Here is a 19,896-nt window from a genome sequence, read left to right on the forward strand (position 1 = left end):
CCTTTAAAACTCTGTCATCTCACCTTAAAGCTAAACACTCTTATTTTCAAAACTCTTACCATGGGAAGAAGATTCTGAATACCTACCCTGTCTACCCCTCTTGTAATTTCATACACATTGCTCAGGAGACCTCTCATCCTCTTTTGTTCCAAGGAAAATAAACCCAGCCTATCCAATTTCTCTCCATAACTACAGTCCTCCAGCCCAGGCACATCCTGGTGAATTTTCTCTGCAGCACAGCCAAATCTTTCCAAGAGCAGGGCAACCAGAATTGTGCACATAACTCCAAGTATGATCTAACTAGTGTTTTGTGAAGATGCAACATCCCAGCTTTTATCTTCTAGGCCATGACCAACACAGGGAGCATGCTGATCTCCCTGTGTTGATATTTTCTGGTAAATATGGACTTGAACCTCAGGGACCCTCTGCTTATCAACACTCTTTAGCACTCTACAATTTACGGTATACACCCTACTCCCTGTTTGATTTTCCAAAATGCATTACTTTGCACATGCATGGAATACATTGCATGTGCCAATGCTCTGCCAACCTTTCCATCTGGTCTACATAGAGCATAGAACAGTCTTGCACAGTAATAGGTCCTTTTACCCATGACAGTGTGCCAAACTCATTAAACCAGAAATTAAATGCCTAACTAAACTCTCCATACAGAATATCTATATCCCTCCATTTTCTGCACATTCACATGACTATCAGAGAACCCCTTAAATGCCCCTTTCGTACTTGTCTCCACTACCAAGCCTAGTAGCACATTCCAGCCACCCACCACTCTCTGTGTATGAAAATCTGTCCCGCTTATCTCCTTTGAACTTAAACCTTTTCACTTCAAATATATAAACTCTAGTATTAGACATTTTGACCATTAGAAATGTATACCAGCTGTCTATTTATGCTTCGCATAATCTTACTTTATTCTACCTTAATGGACTGTGTAATGTGTTGATCTGTATGAAAAAGACAGGCTTTCATGGTATCTTGGTGCAAATGACAATAATAAACCAATGCCATTACCAAACTTCTGTCAGGTCTTCTCTCAGCTTCTGACATTCCAGAGAAAACAATCCATGCATGTCCAACCTATTTTAATATCACATGCCCTCTATCCAGGCAGCATTCTGGTAAGTGTCTTCGACACCCTCTCCATTAAGCTTTCACTTGGGGAGGCAATAATGGGACAACCAGAACTGAATGCAATACTCCAGATGTGACCTAACCAGAGCCATAACATAATTTCCTGTCTCTTGAATTCAATGCCTCTACCATTTGCAAGGCAAGCATGCAAAGTATCCTGCTGTAGACTCAGATGACCTTCCTTGCCATCCACAACACCAATTTTTATATAATCTATCAAATTACTTATCAGATCTCCTACATTCACACCTAAGTCATTGACATATGTCACAAAGACCAACGGTCACAGATTCCAATCAGAAATGCATCCTTTCACTACTAATTTCTGCCAGTATCACCAAGCCAATTTGGGATCCCATTAGCCAGCTCGCCTTGGATGTGCCTTAAACTTTGGACCAGCTTATTTCCACAGGACCACGTCAAATACCTTACTAAAGTTGACATAGACAACGCCTACCACCCTGTCTTCATCAATTTCTTTAGTTTTATCTCCTCAAAAAACTCAGTCAGTTTAGGGAGACCAGATCTTGCAGCATAAAGCAACGCTGATTATCCCTGATAACCCCTGGCTTTTTAAATGCATTAAGTCCTATCCTTTAGGATTTTTTTCCAATAATTTCCCTACTACTGATGTAAGGCACAGTGGTAGACAATTTTCTGATTCATCCCTGCTGCCCCTCTTAAATAGAGGAACAAAATTTGCTATCCTCTAGTCTTCTGGCTCTTCACCTGTTGTCAAGGAAGATGCAGAAATCCCTGTCAGAGCCCCAGGCATCTCCTCCCTTGCTTCTCATGGCAAATTGAAATAGATCCCATCCAGCCCCAGGGATCTATCAACTCCTTGTGCATTCCATGACATCTAAAATCTCCTTCATTTTGTTGACCCGCAAAAAAATTATCCATGTAACCGTTCTTGAACTCTCTGTCTTCCATGTCCTTCTCTTTTGATGAATACTCATGAAAAGTATTCATTTAGAGCCTCTTACACATTCCTTGGTTCGACATGTAGATTACTCCTTTGATCCCAAAGGGGACTCATTATTTCCCTGGCTATCCTCTTGCTGCTGATATACTTAAAATGTCTTCAGATTCTCTTCGAACTTACTTGACAGACATATTTCATGGCCTTCTCTTGCCCTCCTAATCTCTGTCTTAAGTTCTTTCCTGCACAGTCCATATTCCTTAGGAGAGTCCCTGTAGCTGACATTTGCCATATGTTTAATTTCTTCCAAAATCCAACCTTCAATATTCTTTGCCTTCTATTGATAGAATTTAATAATGCTTCCAACTCAGTCTGCACAGCTAGCATTGCTTTGTGTACAAACATGAAATCATTTGGACAGTGAAGCATGCAGTACAACAAGTCAGTTTGCAGCACATTAAGACCTGTATCCTTGCTAGTATTCCTCTATGCTAAAGAATTTCCAATGTGATTGAATCAAAGAATAGCACAGTACTGAATGAGTGAATTTGTCCACTGAATCTGCACTGCAATCTTAATCATCAGTAAGCAGGAAAGTAAGAACTAAAGACTTGCTTCCATCCCACATCAATCAATGTTACTAACTGAATTATGCCTTTGCAATTCTTATTGATCAGGTGGGCGCTACGGCAGAAGCCAAGATTAATAGTACACATAGTCAGAAATACCAAAAGGGAAAGGGATGGGTGGCAAAGCTAAATGAGGCATTAATTTAATAAAAAAGTATTTAGGCAGCACACAATATTTGCAGCTACTGCATTGCTGAAAGGAGGCACAACAGGGGGAAATATCATTTCTTTGACATTTGCAGTTAGGATTCATAAACTAATATCACTTCAAGTTACTGAAAGCTGCATTTCTGTGAACTTGGCACAGTTATACAAAGAATTCATTTTAAAATTGGGAATAGGGATTACTTTTAATTCACTCACTTGTGACCAATCTCATGTGCAATTGTGAATGCTGAACCCAAGCCAATATCTTCATTGATGCTGCAGCTTCGCTCAGGCTCACACATTCCAGCCACTGAGGCCAAGCCTAAGTAAACAGAGGGAGACACAAAGGGTCAAGCCAAGGTGTTTCAGTCTTAAATACTCTTGTTATAATGGTTTAGGCTCTTTTTTTATACACAACTATATAACCTGCATACACAGAAGGAATAATTGGCACAAGGTTAAGTTTATAGTCATTTGCAAATTCACTGGAGGGAATTGCACTTTACAGGCCAGACATTAACTTTTTTTGAGCTACAGCCAGCGCTGGAAAACGTCTAGACTAGGGGTTAGATTTATAAATTTACTTCTGGTAACTTGGGACCACCTGAAATTTGAGCCTGAAGAGGGAACTAAAATCAACATTTCTATTATTTTTCTATTCTTACCTAGCAAGAAGTAAAATGTACGTTTTGTATGGCAATTTTTTTTGGATTAGTAATTTGTTTATATTGCAGAAAACTGTTGAAATAGGTAAGTGTTATCTTAACACATCTGAATTTCTGTTTTATAAATAGAAGAAAAATAGCTCCTAAGTAGTTCAGATTGCTGTCCAAAAGAATTTTTGTTTCTTTTTTTAACATAATGAATTATGCATTTGAAAATATCTAAGTATTAATTCAAATTTGTATCTGACTATAAGACATTCTTACATTTTTAACCCTATATACCTTGCAGTACAACATTTAAGTATTCGGAAAACCTGTGTATTTTAAACTTATAAACAAACTACAAAATTACAAACAACTAGTCAGCAGTTTTTGATCATTCTAGTATAATTTGTACCATTGGTAAAGATGACATATTATGTGCTGTAATTATTTTCAAATTATATGCAATTAGTTTACACTATAATAAGCTGTAGCAGTCAAGAACCTACAATGCAACAAGTAGTAATTTAATAATTTTCACTCCCGATGTGTGGTGTAAAAATTAACTACAATTATGACAATGGAAACAAGCAGCTTGTGCCAATCACCCACCTACCACCCCACCCCCACTCCAGTAGACATGCTTTTGCTCTATACAGGTCACCCACAGAGAACTGTTCATAACCCAAACAGTTTGCAAGTCGGAAATGCGGCCGCAAACTGAATTCCCGCACAGCAGAAGATGCTGGCAGCCCTGCAGCAGCTGGCAAAGCCATATCGCCGGTCTCCCAAACATTTATTTGTATGTAAAGAGCACACATTAAGTCAGGCATTTGTAAGAACCTGAAATATAGATCAATAAGATCTGTCACTCAGTTGTGGTAGTCTTTTGAAAATGATACACAAAGGATGAGAGGACAGAACAGTTGTTACTATGAAAAAAATTATAGGAGTCTTTGATACAAAGGTATATTCACAAGTGGAATACCAGTAAAATAAATTGTTCTATCTCTGCAGTTTGGTTAAAAAAAAACTGGCATTAAAATTAAAAGGAATTTAATTGATCAGTAAGATTATTGAGAAAAGAATAAGAACATTCATTAGCTACAGCAGTAAAATCTTACCCAGAGTTCCACAAGGCTTATTTTTATAGGTGCAGATGTCATACCTACAGGGAAGAAATTGTGAAGAATTCAGTAGCATATAAAATATTGTTTTGTTTTGTGTAGTTATTCCATTAATATAACATAGTTAACATTAGTAGATGATGATCGGTGAAATTGCCAGCTAGCATTGGTGTTTTCAGCACTACAGTGAAAATGATGTGAACAGCACGCTTACAGGATCTGGCTTCAAACCAATGGGATATCTGCCAGTTAAAAAAGTTAAACGTGATCTTTGTAGTCACAATGCTCAGTGAAAGGAGGTGAAGAGAAACAGCATGTCTGGAGACAAAGCCACAGTAAGTGGTTGGATCTGTTTTTTTAAAAAATCAGAACATGGATAATGAACTTCCAAGATGGTCAAATTGATGAATATTTCCAAGAAGTAATGTACATGGCTACATAAATGTACATCATATAATATAAACGATAGAACACTTCTCTAATCCTGTCTTTTTTGTTCAATGGCAGCAAATGTCTTCCCCAAATCAAAAATATTATTTCATGTTTACAATGGTGTAAGCTTCACGTATGTCAGACTTTTAATCCATTTTCAGTGATAATAATATTTGATATTAAGCTGTTACATCCACCAGCCTCTTCACATATTACATGCCTCTTCTAAGATGTGTCAGTCCTTTCCCCCGGAAAGGCAACATAATGTGTAAGATCACTATAATTTAAAAAAAAAGCAAGCATATTATAAAGAAATCTGAAGGGATAAATACTGCAAGAGATGGAACACATAGTACATTTAGTGCCTATTCTGAATGCTGATTAAGACCCTACTCAAAGATGTGTATCTCTGTTCACTAACTATGTCACAGTAGGATACTCTTGCAACTTCTACTAAGGAAGGTGGATCTTTCATGTGTTTCAAAAGGGTAAATAGGATTAGAAGGGGTAAGTAGTCTTTTCTGCAATTGTAAGCATTAGTTCAAGACAGTATGTTTGGTTCTAATTAGGGAAATTTAGGATAGGTTAAAAAAAGATTCCTGGCAGAGGTAGAGGGGAAATGGTCACTCAGAAATCACGATTACTGTAAAATTCAAGATCAAGTTTTAGATTTTAAATAAGAATTTAAAAAGTGAAGAATTTGATTAGATACTAGGCATAAGGAATTGTTTCCTGCATCTTATACCTAGCTAGTTTGGGAAAGACTTAAAATACAGAGCTGTATTTCAGATCTCTAGGATACGAGGACATGTTCTGGGATAGGTGGCGATTGAACAAAGTAAGCAGATTCAAGTAAGCTGTGATTTGCATACTTGCAAAGAGGTATAGAAGGTAGAATAGAATTAAATTGGAATTATAGAAGAAAATACATTCATGATATTAACGTACATATTTGATGCTTTTGGAAATTTATCAGAATTTGAGTCAGGACAGAACTTAAGAAGAAAGAGGTCCAGAAAGTAAAGAGACTGAAATAGCTGAGTAATTCCACCTAAAAAATTCTGGAATTACTCAGCACCTAAGGCAGGACCATTGATCTGAAACATTAATGCTGTTTCTCTCTTCACAGATACTGTCCAACTTTCTAAATATTTTCAGCTCTTTCTATTTATATTTCAGATTTCCAGAAATAGCAAGCATTTTTTTCAAACTTCAAGGCATTCATATTCTATTAGTTTCAACAGGGCAAGATGATAAACTGTCAGGTGTTGGCAAAGAAAACAACTACTTCACATTTCCATGCATATATATACCTGCAAGAAGAAGTATCTCTGTAGTGGACAGACAATCTTTTAACATTCAAGATGTCTGTTCTCTCCAATGATACTGCCTGGCTGATTGATGTTGCTATATTCAGTTGTTAGAAAATGAGCATACAGAGGTTCTGAAATATTTCAAATGAAAGGAAAGGAAGGAGAGGGCAGTAGGAAATGTGTTAAATGAAGCATTATAGAGCTTGCTTTCTTGTCTAACTACAAGTAAACGGAGGAATTTTACTGAATTTGCCTAATAGTAACAAAGAATTCATCTCTTTACTTTGCTTTCCCATTGAGTTAATGTTGCTAGTTATTGAAAAGGATAGTGCTTAAAATGCAGTTTAACAGTTCAGTTAAGAATTATCAAAGAGCAGGTCATTTTCAAAGCAGAAACTCATAACTCCAGAACTAGTCATATTGGTGAATGAGACTCTCCCCAGCAATGGACAGCAAAGAAGGCTATCGAAGCTTGCAGCGGGATCTGGATCTGCTGGAAAATGAACTGAAAGTGGCAGATGGAACTTAATTCAGACAAGTGTGAGGTCTTGCACTTTGAGAGGGCAAACCAGCGTAGGAGTTACACAGTGAACAGTAGGGCACTGAGGAGTGCAGTAGAAAAAGGGATCTGGGAATTCAGATCCATAATTCTGTGAAAGTGGTATTATAGGTAGATATGATCTTAAGGTCATAAAGAGAGCTTTTGGCATATTGGCCTTCATAAATCAGGGTATTGAGTACAGGAGTAGGATGTTATGTTGAAGTTGGTATAAGATGCAGGTGAGGCCATATATGGAGTATTGTGTGTTGCCTACAGGAAAGATATCAATAAATTTGAAAGATTACGAAGATAATTCACAAGGATATTTCCATGACTTGAGGACCTGGGTTACAGAGAAAGGCTGAATAGGTTAAGACTTTATTCCCTGGAGTTTAGGAGAATGCAGAAGATTTGATAAAGGTATGCAAAATTATGAGGGGTAAAGATATACTAATACAAGCAGGCTTCTTCCACTGAGATTGGGTAAGACTAGAGTTCTGAGATTAAGGGTGAAAGGTGAAATATTTAAGGAGAACAAGAGGAACCTCCTCATTCAGAGGGTGGTGCAAATGTAGATAAGCTGACAGGAGAAGTGGTGCACACGGGTTCAATTGCAACACTTAAGAGAAGTTTGGATAGGTATATGATGCGAGGGATATGGAGGGCTATGGTCCAGGTGCGGGTTCATGGGATTAGGCAGAATATAAGTTTGATACAGACTACATGAGCCAAAGGCCTGTTTCTGTACTGTAGTGCTCTATGACTCAATCTCCAGATGTAACTCACGATTGTATTGAAAGCCAGAACACATTTTCAATGAAATAGCAATAGAATAACAATTCTCATTGAATACAATGAGAATTTCTTCATGCTAAGTAATTACGATGGCACATGCACTTTGCTACAAATATGGCAAGCTTCAGTTAAAAAGAATGCAAGTTCCACAAGAAAAGAAAACAATGGATTGGTTGTACAAGAATCTTTTATTAAAGGCCTACTTGATACTGATTGTATGGATCAATGCACCGCATGATTTGCAAAAGATGGGTAAATATCCTTGGGTAAGATGGAATCCTAATAATATTTTAACATGAAACCTCAATTTCCACGCAAATTGGTCTATCAGAATACTTATGTTGTAATAATCTACAGATAAAAATAACCACTGAATTCAAAGGTTTCTAAGTCCTCTTACCTTTGTTAAAGCTATTTTGGGTAAAAACCCTAGGACCTACTTTTGTACAGTGATTCCAAAACTTTTAATGAAAATGTAAACTATTTAACATAAAAATATATCGACTTGACATGGTGACAAGCCTGTTTTGATTAACTTATTTTCATTTGTTTATGAATCAAGGGAATATTTTCTATGGGATTCTCGGAATTTTGAAACGAAACACAGTTGCACTAAAGACACATAAAACACTCATTAATCAAAAATTTATGAGTCTTCTAGTACCCCCAATGCTGCAAAATCACAAGAGATGACATTGAAGTCTTAACTGCAAAAGTCTATTTTCTAATCTTTTGGTCTTTTAGAAACTCTGTTTCTTGAAAATGCTTAAGTAGTAATAGTAGACTATGGAAGATCATTAATAACATTATTGTTCATAAAACAATCAGACCAATAAACCAGAAATTGATTTATATGAGACACAAATGATACAGGTGATTAGAAGGATGAAACCAGATCATGCATTCAAGTGCATCTTAAATCATGAGTTTAATGCCAATCTTTTCTATCTGAGACTGTCAGGAAATGCAGTTAATGGGAAAACTGGAAGGAAGGCATATTTAAAAAGACGGGCAGATCTTGTTCCTGCAACAGAACTGATGTCACCAGTTGCCTATAATGGTTATGGATCAGTCTATCAGAATTGCTAATTGATGAGCTCTGAGGAAGTCTCATTATGACAGTAGTTGGCTGTCCTACTAAAGACAGGATAGGTGTATCCTGAAAATGATCAGGCAAGGAAAGAGGGAGCAGATGATCTTAACAAAACATGCGAAGGTTAAACTTTTGAGGTGCTGTTAGAGTGTGTCAGAGTGCACCCCTGATAAGACCTCCCTTAGTTTGCATGATCCTCACCACCTAAGAACAATTAAAAACAGCTGTAGATATTGAAAATCAGAACCACAAACAGAAAAACACTAGATACATTCACTGGAATGCTGGAAAAACGCTGGATAGATTCAGTAGATCAAGCAGCATTTGTAAACACAGAAATAGTGTTAAAATTTCAGGTTGAAGATGAAGGGCCTTCAACCTGACACTTAGCTTTGAAAATGCTGTAAACACCCAGTAAGTCAGGCAACATTTGTGGGAAGAAAGGCAGTTTTTATTTCAGAGCCTTAAGGATCCAATTGAACAATTGATGCAGACTCCAATCATTAAGCATAGCTGTAATTTTGCTAAGTTACTTTGACCTTTGCTTTATATAAACCTGGGAAGAAGTGTCTAGAACCTCAACATAGCCTAGGAATAGAAACCACCACACCCCCCCACACTCCTCCCCATTTATTACCTCAGTCACTGCAATGCACTGAAAAAAACTTCAAACCACTTTTTATAATGCTGTTTACATTGTAAATACATGTTGGTAATTATGTATTTATGCACATTTTATTCCATATAATGGAGGGTCAGACACCCTGAGCCAATAGGCTGGTCCTAGCCTTATTTCCTGGCGTAATTTACATATTACTATTTAATTATTTATGGTTTTATCACTATTTAATTATTTAAGGTGCAACTGTAACGAAAACCAATTTCCCTCGGGATCAATAAAGTATGACTATGACTATCTGTACTTTAACTTCTAACTATTTTTATACAATTATTAGTTATAATTGCTGATTCTTGTTGTTTGTTGAATGTTGCCCCAGTGCTCCATAGAAAATACTTAATACATTTAAGTGTATATGGCGAATAAAGTTGATCTTTGATACTTGAATGAAACTTGCCAATACTAGTTGATAGCCACTTTCTGAAATATTTTAATATTCTGGCTCCTATTTTTTCCTTGGATTAATACATTTATTTTAAATGTCCTTGCTCATGTAATGAAGAATATCAAATGTATGTGTTAAGAGCCAATTTCCACCAATATTGTCAGCAGACAGTTCCAGGCTATATTTTTATTAATAATATAAAATACTTTCAAGAGCTCTTTTTAGTTCACATATAATTTAAATAAGCTGATTTACAAGCAATTTTAACATCCATTCCCTCTGTGCTGAATAAGGGCATGAATAATCATGTAGTTCTATTTAAAATAGGGAGAAAATATTGAGATATTTAAGTATTAAATCCAGATCCATGTCTTTTAAATGCTGTGTATACAAAATGTTAAGTTTAAATATTCAATTATTGTCTCAAAATATATTGCAGAAAAAAAATCTAATTACTTTGTTCTTACAGTGATTATTTTGAAAAGCTTACTTAATGCACACAAAATGCTGGAGGAACTCAGCAGGCCAGACAGCATCTATGGAAAAGAATAACCAGTCGACGTTTTGGGCCAAGACCCTTCTTCAAGACTGAGAAGGAAGGGGGAAGATATCAGAATATAAAGGTAGGGAGATGGGAAGGAGGCTAGCTGGAAGGTGATTGGTGAAGTCAGGTGGATAGGAAAGGTCAAGGGCTGGAGAAGAAAGAATCTGACAGGAGAGTAGGCAATAGGAGAAAGGGAAGGAGGAGGGTACCCACATGGAGGTAATAGGCAGGCGACAAGAAGTAAAAGGTCAGAGTGGGGAATAGAGGAAGGGGAGGTGGGAATTTGTTTACTGAAAGGAGAAATTGATATTCATGCCATAGGTGGAAGAATTTCCAGATAGAATATATGGTGCTTTTCCTCCACCCTGAGGGTGGCTTCATCTTGGCACAAGAGGAGGCTATGGGTCAACACATTAGAAAGGCAATGGGAGTTAGAATTAAAATGTTTGGCCACCAGGAAGTTCCGCTTGTGGTGAACGGTGTGGATGTGCTTGATGAAGCGGTCCCCAAACTTAGGACAGGTCTCAGCAATGTAGAGGAGGTCACACTGGGAGCACTGGACCCAATAGATGATCCCAGCGGATTAGCAGGAGAAGTGTTGCCTCATCTGCAATAACCATTTGGGGCCCTGAATGGAGGTGAGGGAAGAGGTGTATGGGCAGGTGCAGTACATTGGCTGCTTGCGGGGATAAGTGCCAGGAGGGAGGTTAGTGGAGATGGACAAATGGACAAGGAATCGTGGTGAGAGCAATCCCTGCAGAAAGCAGAGGGAGGGGAAGGAATGATATGCTTAGTAGTAGGATCCCTTTGGAGATGGCGGAAACCGTGGAGGATGATGTGTTGTATATGGAGGTTGATGGGGTAGTAAGGAAGGCCAAGAGGAACTATCTGCCTATTAAGTCAGAGAGAATGAGTGAGGGTGGATGTATGAGTAATGGAAGAGATGTGGGTGAGGGCAGCATTAATAACAGAGGGAGGGAAATCCTGTTCTTTAAAGAAGGAGGACATCTCTGAAATGGAATGGAAAGCTGTGTCCTGGGAACAGATGCGGTGGAGACAAAGAAACTGAGAAAAGGAAATAGCATTTTTACAAGAGTCGGGTGGGAAAAAAGAAGTTTAACAATAAATTACCTGATTCACCATGTTAAAATCATTTTTTCCAACTTTTATCTTGCACTGGAAAATGATTTGATTGTATTGCAGCATTTATCATGGTTACTTAAGGTGAGTCAGGTAACTATTCAATATTTGATCACAGAGCAATTCAACATACAGTTTACCCCGTGTCTACTTCTGGGGTTAACTCAATCCAGCACGTTTGGGAAAAAAAAACATTTTCTACTTTACTTCAGCACATAAGAACTGCTTCACACTGAAGATGATGAGCTAATCTTAAAATATTCATAGACATGATGCATCTACACATATTTATCAACTTCATTCTCAAAACTAATAACTTTAGAATGAGAATCAGGTTTACTGCCTCTGAGATCATGGCAGCAGTACAACGCAGGCAGAACAAATTACGGTAGTTGCAATAAAAATAAATACGTAGTGTAGAAGAGGAATAGTGAGGTGGTGTTCATGGGTTCATGAACCCTGACGGCAGAGGGAAGAAGCTGCTCCTAAAAAAGACCTCGGGCTCCTTTACCTCCTTCCAAAAGGTATTAGTGAGAAGAGGGCATGTTCCAGGTGGTAACTTTATGCTACTTTTCAAAGTAAAACAATCAACTTTGGTTACAATATTGTAGATCCACATTTAATTAACCTATAGAAATCAAGAAAGCAGTACTTCTATTACAACCTGAGCAATGCTTTTTGAGTTCACAACAGATGCCAGTGATATTAAACCTGATTCTCATTCTCATTCCAACTTCAGAACAGCAGCACTTTACTCCTGCTTTCCCTTCCCCCTCCACTCCAGCCCTCCTGAACTGCATCAAGGATCTATCACTAGGCTCTCAGGGTTAACTTCCTCATGGGACTCCAAAAACACTCTACCACCAGCTTCCTCCCAAGGTTAACACAGCTTTCTACCAGATGGAGTTTTTTTTTCCTTCATAAACAACTGTAGTCCTGTGCTGATTCACTTTCTTCCCAAAGCAACTCGAATTCTGTTCTGTTCTCCTTTCCACGGCAACAATTCAGCATTCATTTATACATTCCCTAGATCAATGCTCCATCTTCTCGCCTCTGTCCTATCCCCACACAACCTTCACCCCTCTCACGCTTGGTGATTCTGAGTTATGAGGCGTGTTGGTGGTTGGATATGGCAGTAATACAGTTTTCATAAAGGAGTTCATACAAAGATACTGAAAAAAAACATTACTGAATAATAAAATAGACATAGTCATCTTTTAAATAGATCCTCCCTCCCACCATCCCCCGCCAACACTTTGTTCCTCGTAGACATTGTCATTTTGCCAGAAGTAGACTGCATTGTAAACAACTGGCAAAACGTGTTCCTTGACATTGGTAAGAAGAAACTTAAAAGGATTTCAGCACTTTTAAAATTAAAAGTGATGAAATTACTTGAAGAACTTAAGCCCAGAATGTAGCATTTAACACCACAGGGGACAGACGCTTAAAGCTTGAGGTCAGGTTAGATGTCAAAGCCTGGGGGAGGAGACTCCTAACACAGAAGGGAATACTGCAGCTGCAGTGCTTAAGGTTGTTGAGATGGGGAGGTGGCAATCATTTGGAGGAAGTCCAGGATCAAATCACAGTCCCAATTTTGGGAGTTCTAACACACGCGAGGCTGCAAACTGGCTACAACACCCCTACCTTGGAGATGGTGAATCCAGTCAGTACCGTGCCACTTCTTCATGACAGAAAAGCAGGACAGATGGAAATCCTGAAAAGTTTGTGCACATGTACAAGTTCTATATAACCCCAGTAGTTCCAAACGCAAAGAACTTAATTACAGTTGAACAATTTCATGTTGATTATTGCCATTATAAATGTCATTATACAATAGAAAATTTAAACAGAGAGTGCATGCAAAGTTATGATCCTTAATGTTGATGTTATGTACGTGAAGTGACAACCAGGTAAAATAGGGTCAGAGGATGGCATAAATAAATGAGGATCAAGGACAATGTAATGCTATGTTCCTGTGAAGGGGGGGAGATTGAGTTTAATGCTAATGAAGATCAGAGATTAATGGTCAGTTGAAAAAGAGTGGATGTGGGAAATGGAGAAGGAAGAGACAGGTAAGGAATGATTAGGGTTTAGACAAGAATTAGAAATGTGTGGGTGAAGTAGCAAAAGATTTAGAAAATACAGTATATCTGTAAAACTATTCACAAATGATAGGACAACAGTGCAGGTAAGTATCTGTGGCAGGGGTAGCTGAGACAGGCAACACCACAGGCATGCAACTTTTTCAATGGATAGGGAAGTGTAGCTCCATCAGGTATGAACTGGTGTAACCATGCAGTGAAATGTATCCACTGGGGAAATCGCAGGCCACGATATTTATAACAGAACTTCAACCCCTATTTCAATTAAGAGATAGCCACCAAGAATCGTTTTTTATAACCTTCCTTAAAAATGACAAGACAAATGGATAAAATAATGTGGAAGGCATTTTGCATGCTTGCCTTCATAGACTGAGATACTAGCTATAAGAGTTGGGACGTCATGTTACAGGCAGATAAAAATTGATTAGGCCACACCTGGCGTATTATGTGCAATTCTGATTGCCACACTACAGTAAGGATGTGGTAGCTTTAGAAAGAGTGTAGATGGGTACATAAAAGCTGGGGAAACTCAGTGGGTCAGGTCACATATATAGTGGAAATGGCCTGTCCAATTTGGGTCCAGACCCTTCATCTTTGAAGAAGCATTTTACTAAGCTGTAACTTGGAATGAAGAGCCTTAGTTAAAAAGAATAGATTGGACAGACATGGTTTATTCTCACTGGAAACTAGGAGGATGAAAAATGTCTTATATAGGTTTATAAGATAAGAAGCAGCATTGATAGTGTATAGTCAGAATCTTCTTCCCAAAGTAGAAGAACCCAAATCAAGAGGGACCAGGTTTAACGTGAGACAGAAGAAAATTAAAGGAGATCTGAGGGGTAACTTTGTCAGACAAAGGGAGGGAATCATTATGAACAAGCTGCCAGAGAAGATTGTGGAGACAGAAATAATTACAATGTTTAAAAGGCAATTGGTCAGGTACTTGAGTGGCAAAGGGGTAGAGGGATGTGGTGGTAATGTGAACAAAGAAGATTAGTGTACAAAGACTTCACAGTCAGCATGGACAAGCTGATCCAAAAGGCCCTAACCTGCACTATACTGTGCATGACTCTATATTTGCCAGTCTGTCAGAAAATTTTTAGTTTGTTACCTCTAGAAAGTTCTACTGCAGGACGGAGTGGGGCGGGGGGGATTCTGCTCTGGTGTTGACATGAGATATTGAATGGACACTATATTCTTTAATTGAATGAAAATAAAAACAATGGCAGTACATCTAGGATATAGTTTCAATACAGTGAAGATAAGGAAGGGAATTATTACCAGTGGCTTGACAAATATTCATTTTTCAACCATAATCACAATGGTTAGTGATCATACACAACAAAATGATGGAAAAAGAATCTACCCCAAAAGAAATTCAAGGGTGATTTTGTGACTATTCTACTGACTGCTCAGGAAGTCTCAATTTATATCATTCCTATGTACAAGTTACAAGTTCTTAGAATGCATCATCAGAAAATTAGATCCCTTAATGAGACTGTGTTCTTCCAAGAACAAACAGGATTCAGACCTAAATAAAATCATTCCAATCAAGGCTTCAGTCTAGCAGTAGATTTTGAGGATTCTCAAACTCTGCTGTCTATGAAGTGTCAAGAGCAGCTTATGCTAAAGCTTTCAAGGGTCTTCACTCGCATCAAAATAACATAACAAACTGAAGCAATTAAAAGAATGGTTCTATCTGGTAATAAAGTCATTTCACCCTTGAGCAACAAATACAAATTGCTGGCAGTACTCAGAAAGGCAGGCAGCATCAATGAAGGAAAATAAACAGTTGATGTCTCATACCAAGACTCTTCATTGGCACTGGAATGGAAGAAGGAAGAATCCAGAATAAGAAGGAAGGGGGAGTGGAGGGAGTACAAGCTAGCAGGTGTTAGGTGAGACCACCTGAGGGTAAGATGACTAGGTGAGAGATGGGATGAAATAAGAAGTTGGAAGGGGAAACCTGGAGGAGGTAAAGGGCTGAAAAAGAAGAAATCTGATCGGAGAGGACTGTGCATGATGGAAGAAAGGAAAGGATGAGGGGTACCAGAGGGAGGTGATGAGCAAGTGAGAAGAAAAAGGGTGAGAGGGTAACCAGAACAGGGAATGGGAAAGAAGAGAAGGAGGGAGGGGGTTTAAATTACTGAACATTGGAGAAATCGACTACTTCAGATTGCAGACTACCAAGACAATATACAAAGTATTGCTCCTCCAACCTGACAGTGACCTTATCATGGCAGTTGAAGAGCCCATGGACAGACATGTCAGAATGGGAATGGCATGTTGAATTGAAATGGGTAACAGATCGGGAAACCCTTTTGCGGCATACAGGGCGAAGGTGCTTGATAAAACTCCCCCATACTACATAGGGTCTCATCGCTGTAGGTTAGGTTGCACCGGGAGCACTGAATACAATAGATGACCCCAAAAGATTCACAGGTGAAGTGTCACCTTTCCAAGAAGGACTGTTTAGGGCCCTGAATGCTGGTGAGAGAGGAAGTGTGGGAATAGGTAAGCATTTGTCACAGTTGCAGGGATAAGTGCCAGGAGGGAGATCAGTGGGGAGGAATGAATGGATAAGGGAGTCATCCAGTGCATCCTCCTCTACATCAGTACTTTTATTCAACTACAGAAGTATTTTCATTGAAGCCAATCCATCACTGTCAGTTTTACAGCGAACAGTTAAAATTCATTAATGTGCACTATAAAAATATATTTTAATTATTATTAAATAAACATATTCCTTTTAAATTTTCTTCATGATTGAAAGTATAAAATATTTTTCTGAATAAATTGTGACATTTGCTGATTGAAAATTGGCGCAGTAACAAGATTATTGGAGTAAATGGTTAACAAGAGCACTGGATTTTAATAAAATGTAATGCCAAAATCTGAATGGATTTATAATAAATTTATCAAATACTTGCTGAAAATAATTGTATTATTTAAACAATATTGTTCTCCAAAATAAAATCAAACTAAATTAATTTCTAAAAGTAACTTCCTTTGGATTTAGTTCTTCTGAAGAAAAATAGGAAGAATACCAAATAGAAACCAGGAAGACTAGCATGGACAATCACTTCTCAATTTGTCAACAGCTACAAAAATATTTTTAGAACTGAAGTATATGGTAGCCAAATATTAATCATGTTCTGGAGAAAGACCTGTTTTAAATATAGGATTACTGCCTAGGGTGTAGCATATGTTCTTATAATGATCTATCTTCATACCTTTTCTATGCTCTATTTGTAAGCCCAAGATATTGACAGATGCAAGCAGGAGTGAAACAAATCAGCTAGTAGAGCGGTTTACTACAAAAACCCTGCACTCAATGTTAGCAAAACCAAGGAACTAATTCTGGATTTTACGAACGTGAAGTAAGGAAACAGGCGCCAGTATTCACCTGAGGTCAGCAGCGGAAAGGATGTCAACACCTGGACGATCTGTCCTGGGCTCAACACACGGCTGCAACTATGAAGGCGGCACACCGATGGCGTTACTTCTCTAGAGGTTCGAGGAGCTTCGGTATACCACCAAGTCTCTTGCAAATTCCGAAAGATACACTGGCATGCAAAAGTTTGGACACCCCGGTCAAAATTTCTGTTACTGTGAATAGCTAAGCGAATAAAAGATGAACTGATTTCCAAAAGGCATAAAGTTAAAGATGACACATTTCTTTAATATTTTAAGCAAGAAAACTTCTTTATTTCCATCTTTTACAGTTTCAAAATAACAAAAAAGGAAAAGGGCCCGAAGGAAAAGTTCGAGCACCCTGCATGGCAGTACTTAGTAACACCCCCTTTGGCAAGTATCACAGCTTGTAAACGCACTTCATAGCCAGCTGAGAGTCTTTCAATACTTGTTTGGGGGATTTTCGCCCATTCTTCCTTGCAAAAGGCTTCTAGTTCTGTGAGATTCTTGGGCCACAAAGTTCTATTTTAACTTCATCAGTCCACAGGACTTGTTTCCAAAATGTATCAGGCTTGTTTAGATGTTCCTTTGAACCTTCTGAATAGAACTTCTATGTTTGGAGAAAAAAAAGAGTGCAGAATTTCATGAAAAGAACTCCTCTCCAACTGTTAAGCATGGGGGTGGATCAATCATGCTTTGGGTTTGTGTTGCAGCCAGTGGCACAGGGAACATTTACTGGTAGAGGGAAGAATGAATTTAATTAAATACCAGCAAATTCTGGAAGCAAACATCACACCATCTGTAAAAAAGCTGAAGATGAAAAGAGGAAGGCTTCTACAACAGGATAATGATCCTAAACACACCTCAAGATCCACAATGGACTACCTCAAGAGGTGCAAGCTGAAGGTTTTGCCATGGCCCTCACAGTCCCCTGACCTAAACATCATCGAGAATCTGTGGATAGACTCAAAAGAACACTGCATGCAAGACGGCCCAAGAATCTCACAGAACTAGAAGCCTTTTGCAAGGAAGAATGGGTGGAAATCCCCCAAATGAGAATTGAAAGACTCTCAGCTGGCTACAAAAAGTGTTTACAAGCTGTGATACTTGCCAAAGGGGGTGTTACTAAGTACTGCTGTGCAGGGTGCCCAAACTTTTGCTTCGGGCTCTTTTCCTTTTTTGTTATTTTGAAACTGTAAAAGAAGGAAATAAAAATTTTTCTTGCTTAAAAGATTAAAGAAATGTATCATCTTTCACTTTATGCCTTTTGGAAATCAGTTCATCGTTTACCTGCTTAGCTATTCACAGTAACAGAAATTTTGACCGGGGTGCCCAAACTTTTGCATGCAACTGTATCTGATGGAGAGCATTCTGACTTGTTACATCACAGCCTGGTGTAGAGACTCCAATGCACAGGATCACAAGGGGCTGCACGTAGTTGTTGACTCAGCCAGTTCATCACAGGCACAACCCTTCCCACCACTGCTGAGGACATCTGCAAGAGGCAGGACCTTGAGACGACAGCATCCTTAAGGACTCTTTCCATCTGGGACATGCACTCTTCTCACTTCTACCATCAGGGAGGAGGAACAAGAGTCTGAAGGCCCACACTCAACAATTCAGAGCTTCTTCCCTCCATTATCAGATTTCTGAATGGTTCATGAACACTACCCTGTATTCCTTTCCTTGGCACTATTTATTTATTTTGTAATTTAAAGTAATTTTATGTCTTTACACTGTATTGATTACACAAAACAACAAATTTCACTTCATAATACAGTGATAATAAACCTGATTCTGATTCTGTGCACAATCACCAGGAGCAGACACAGAGGTGTGCAAGACTGGCAGCTCTCTAGATCCTTATTCCTATAGGCAATTAGTCCTTGCTGTTTCCAAAAGAATCTGGGGAAGACAGCTCTCACGGAAAATTGCTCTTATGAACTCATACAGAAGTGGAGCAGTGAAATGGCAGCTCATAGCATCTGGCATTGCAATAATTTACATCAGTCCTATTTCTTGTAAATACTTAAAATCTTCATAAACTGAGGAAATATTTATTTTAAAACAAACAACAATTTGGATGGCAGCAATCAGGATTAAGTTTTACTTCACGAGTCTGTTTCATGTTACAAAAAACATGAATTTGGATTAAGCATTGCTAACCAGGCAGTCCTCAGCCAAACAATTTGGTGCTGCACGGGACATTGTTTCAACTTTTCCCCACACAGTGTTAGGAGGTTCTTAGAAATGACATGATGTAATTTAAATGAATCCAGCTGTTGCATTAGTGGTTAGCATAGGAACACCACAGATAACCAGCCTGACTCAATAAACTTTAAATTAAACCTAACCTCAAGACAGAAAAGAGCGATCTTTGTGATTTTTACTCATCATACAAGCACTCTGGCAGACAGTAATAATAGCATTTGACAGTCATGTTGTTTATCAACAGTAATTCTGCATAGCATTCTTTTAACTGACTCAACTTCTAAGTTTGTAGGTTTGTAGCCAGAAGCGCAGACTATCACATTAAACAAATTAATGTTTCCTTTCCCTTTCCTCTAATAACATTTCACTGACAAAATCATCATTTGATCTAACACTTTTTTCTCTGGTGAGATCAATTCTTTGGGTACATGTTTTGCTCTTAGCCCGCTGGCTTGCATTAATAAGATCCTGTCTTTTCAATCGACATCTGGCCACCATCTTGAAAAATGGAACAAAGGAGTTTTTAATCTGGGAGTGAGATGTCTAAAAAAGAATTATAATCCAAATGTGGGTTGAAATGTTAAAACTTTACTGGAAGTTTGCTCAGGTAGACATAAGAGATC

The 19,896-nt window shown here is 38.3% G+C and overlaps 1 protein-coding gene across 2 annotated transcripts in view; it reads right to left on the bottom strand.

The window, feature by feature from the left end:
- The window catches only part of adamts6 (ADAM metallopeptidase with thrombospondin type 1 motif, 6), a 297,940-nt gene that overhangs the window by 148,238 nt on the left and 129,806 nt on the right, over positions 1-19,896 (bottom strand). For both annotated transcript variants that reach the window (XM_063043008.1, XM_063043007.1), the window contains exons 8-9: positions 4,622-4,665; positions 3,067-3,172 (exon numbers count right to left, since the gene is read on the bottom strand). In XM_063043008.1, the coding sequence (XP_062899078.1) occupies positions 3,067-3,172; positions 4,622-4,665 (150 nt within the window). The remainder of the gene's footprint in view (positions 1-3,066; positions 3,173-4,621; positions 4,666-19,896) is intronic.

This window comes from Mobula hypostoma, chromosome 3 (genome assembly GCF_963921235.1).
Source record: "Mobula hypostoma chromosome 3, sMobHyp1.1, whole genome shotgun sequence".
NCBI lineage: Eukaryota > Metazoa > Chordata > Chondrichthyes > Myliobatiformes > Myliobatidae > Mobula > Mobula hypostoma.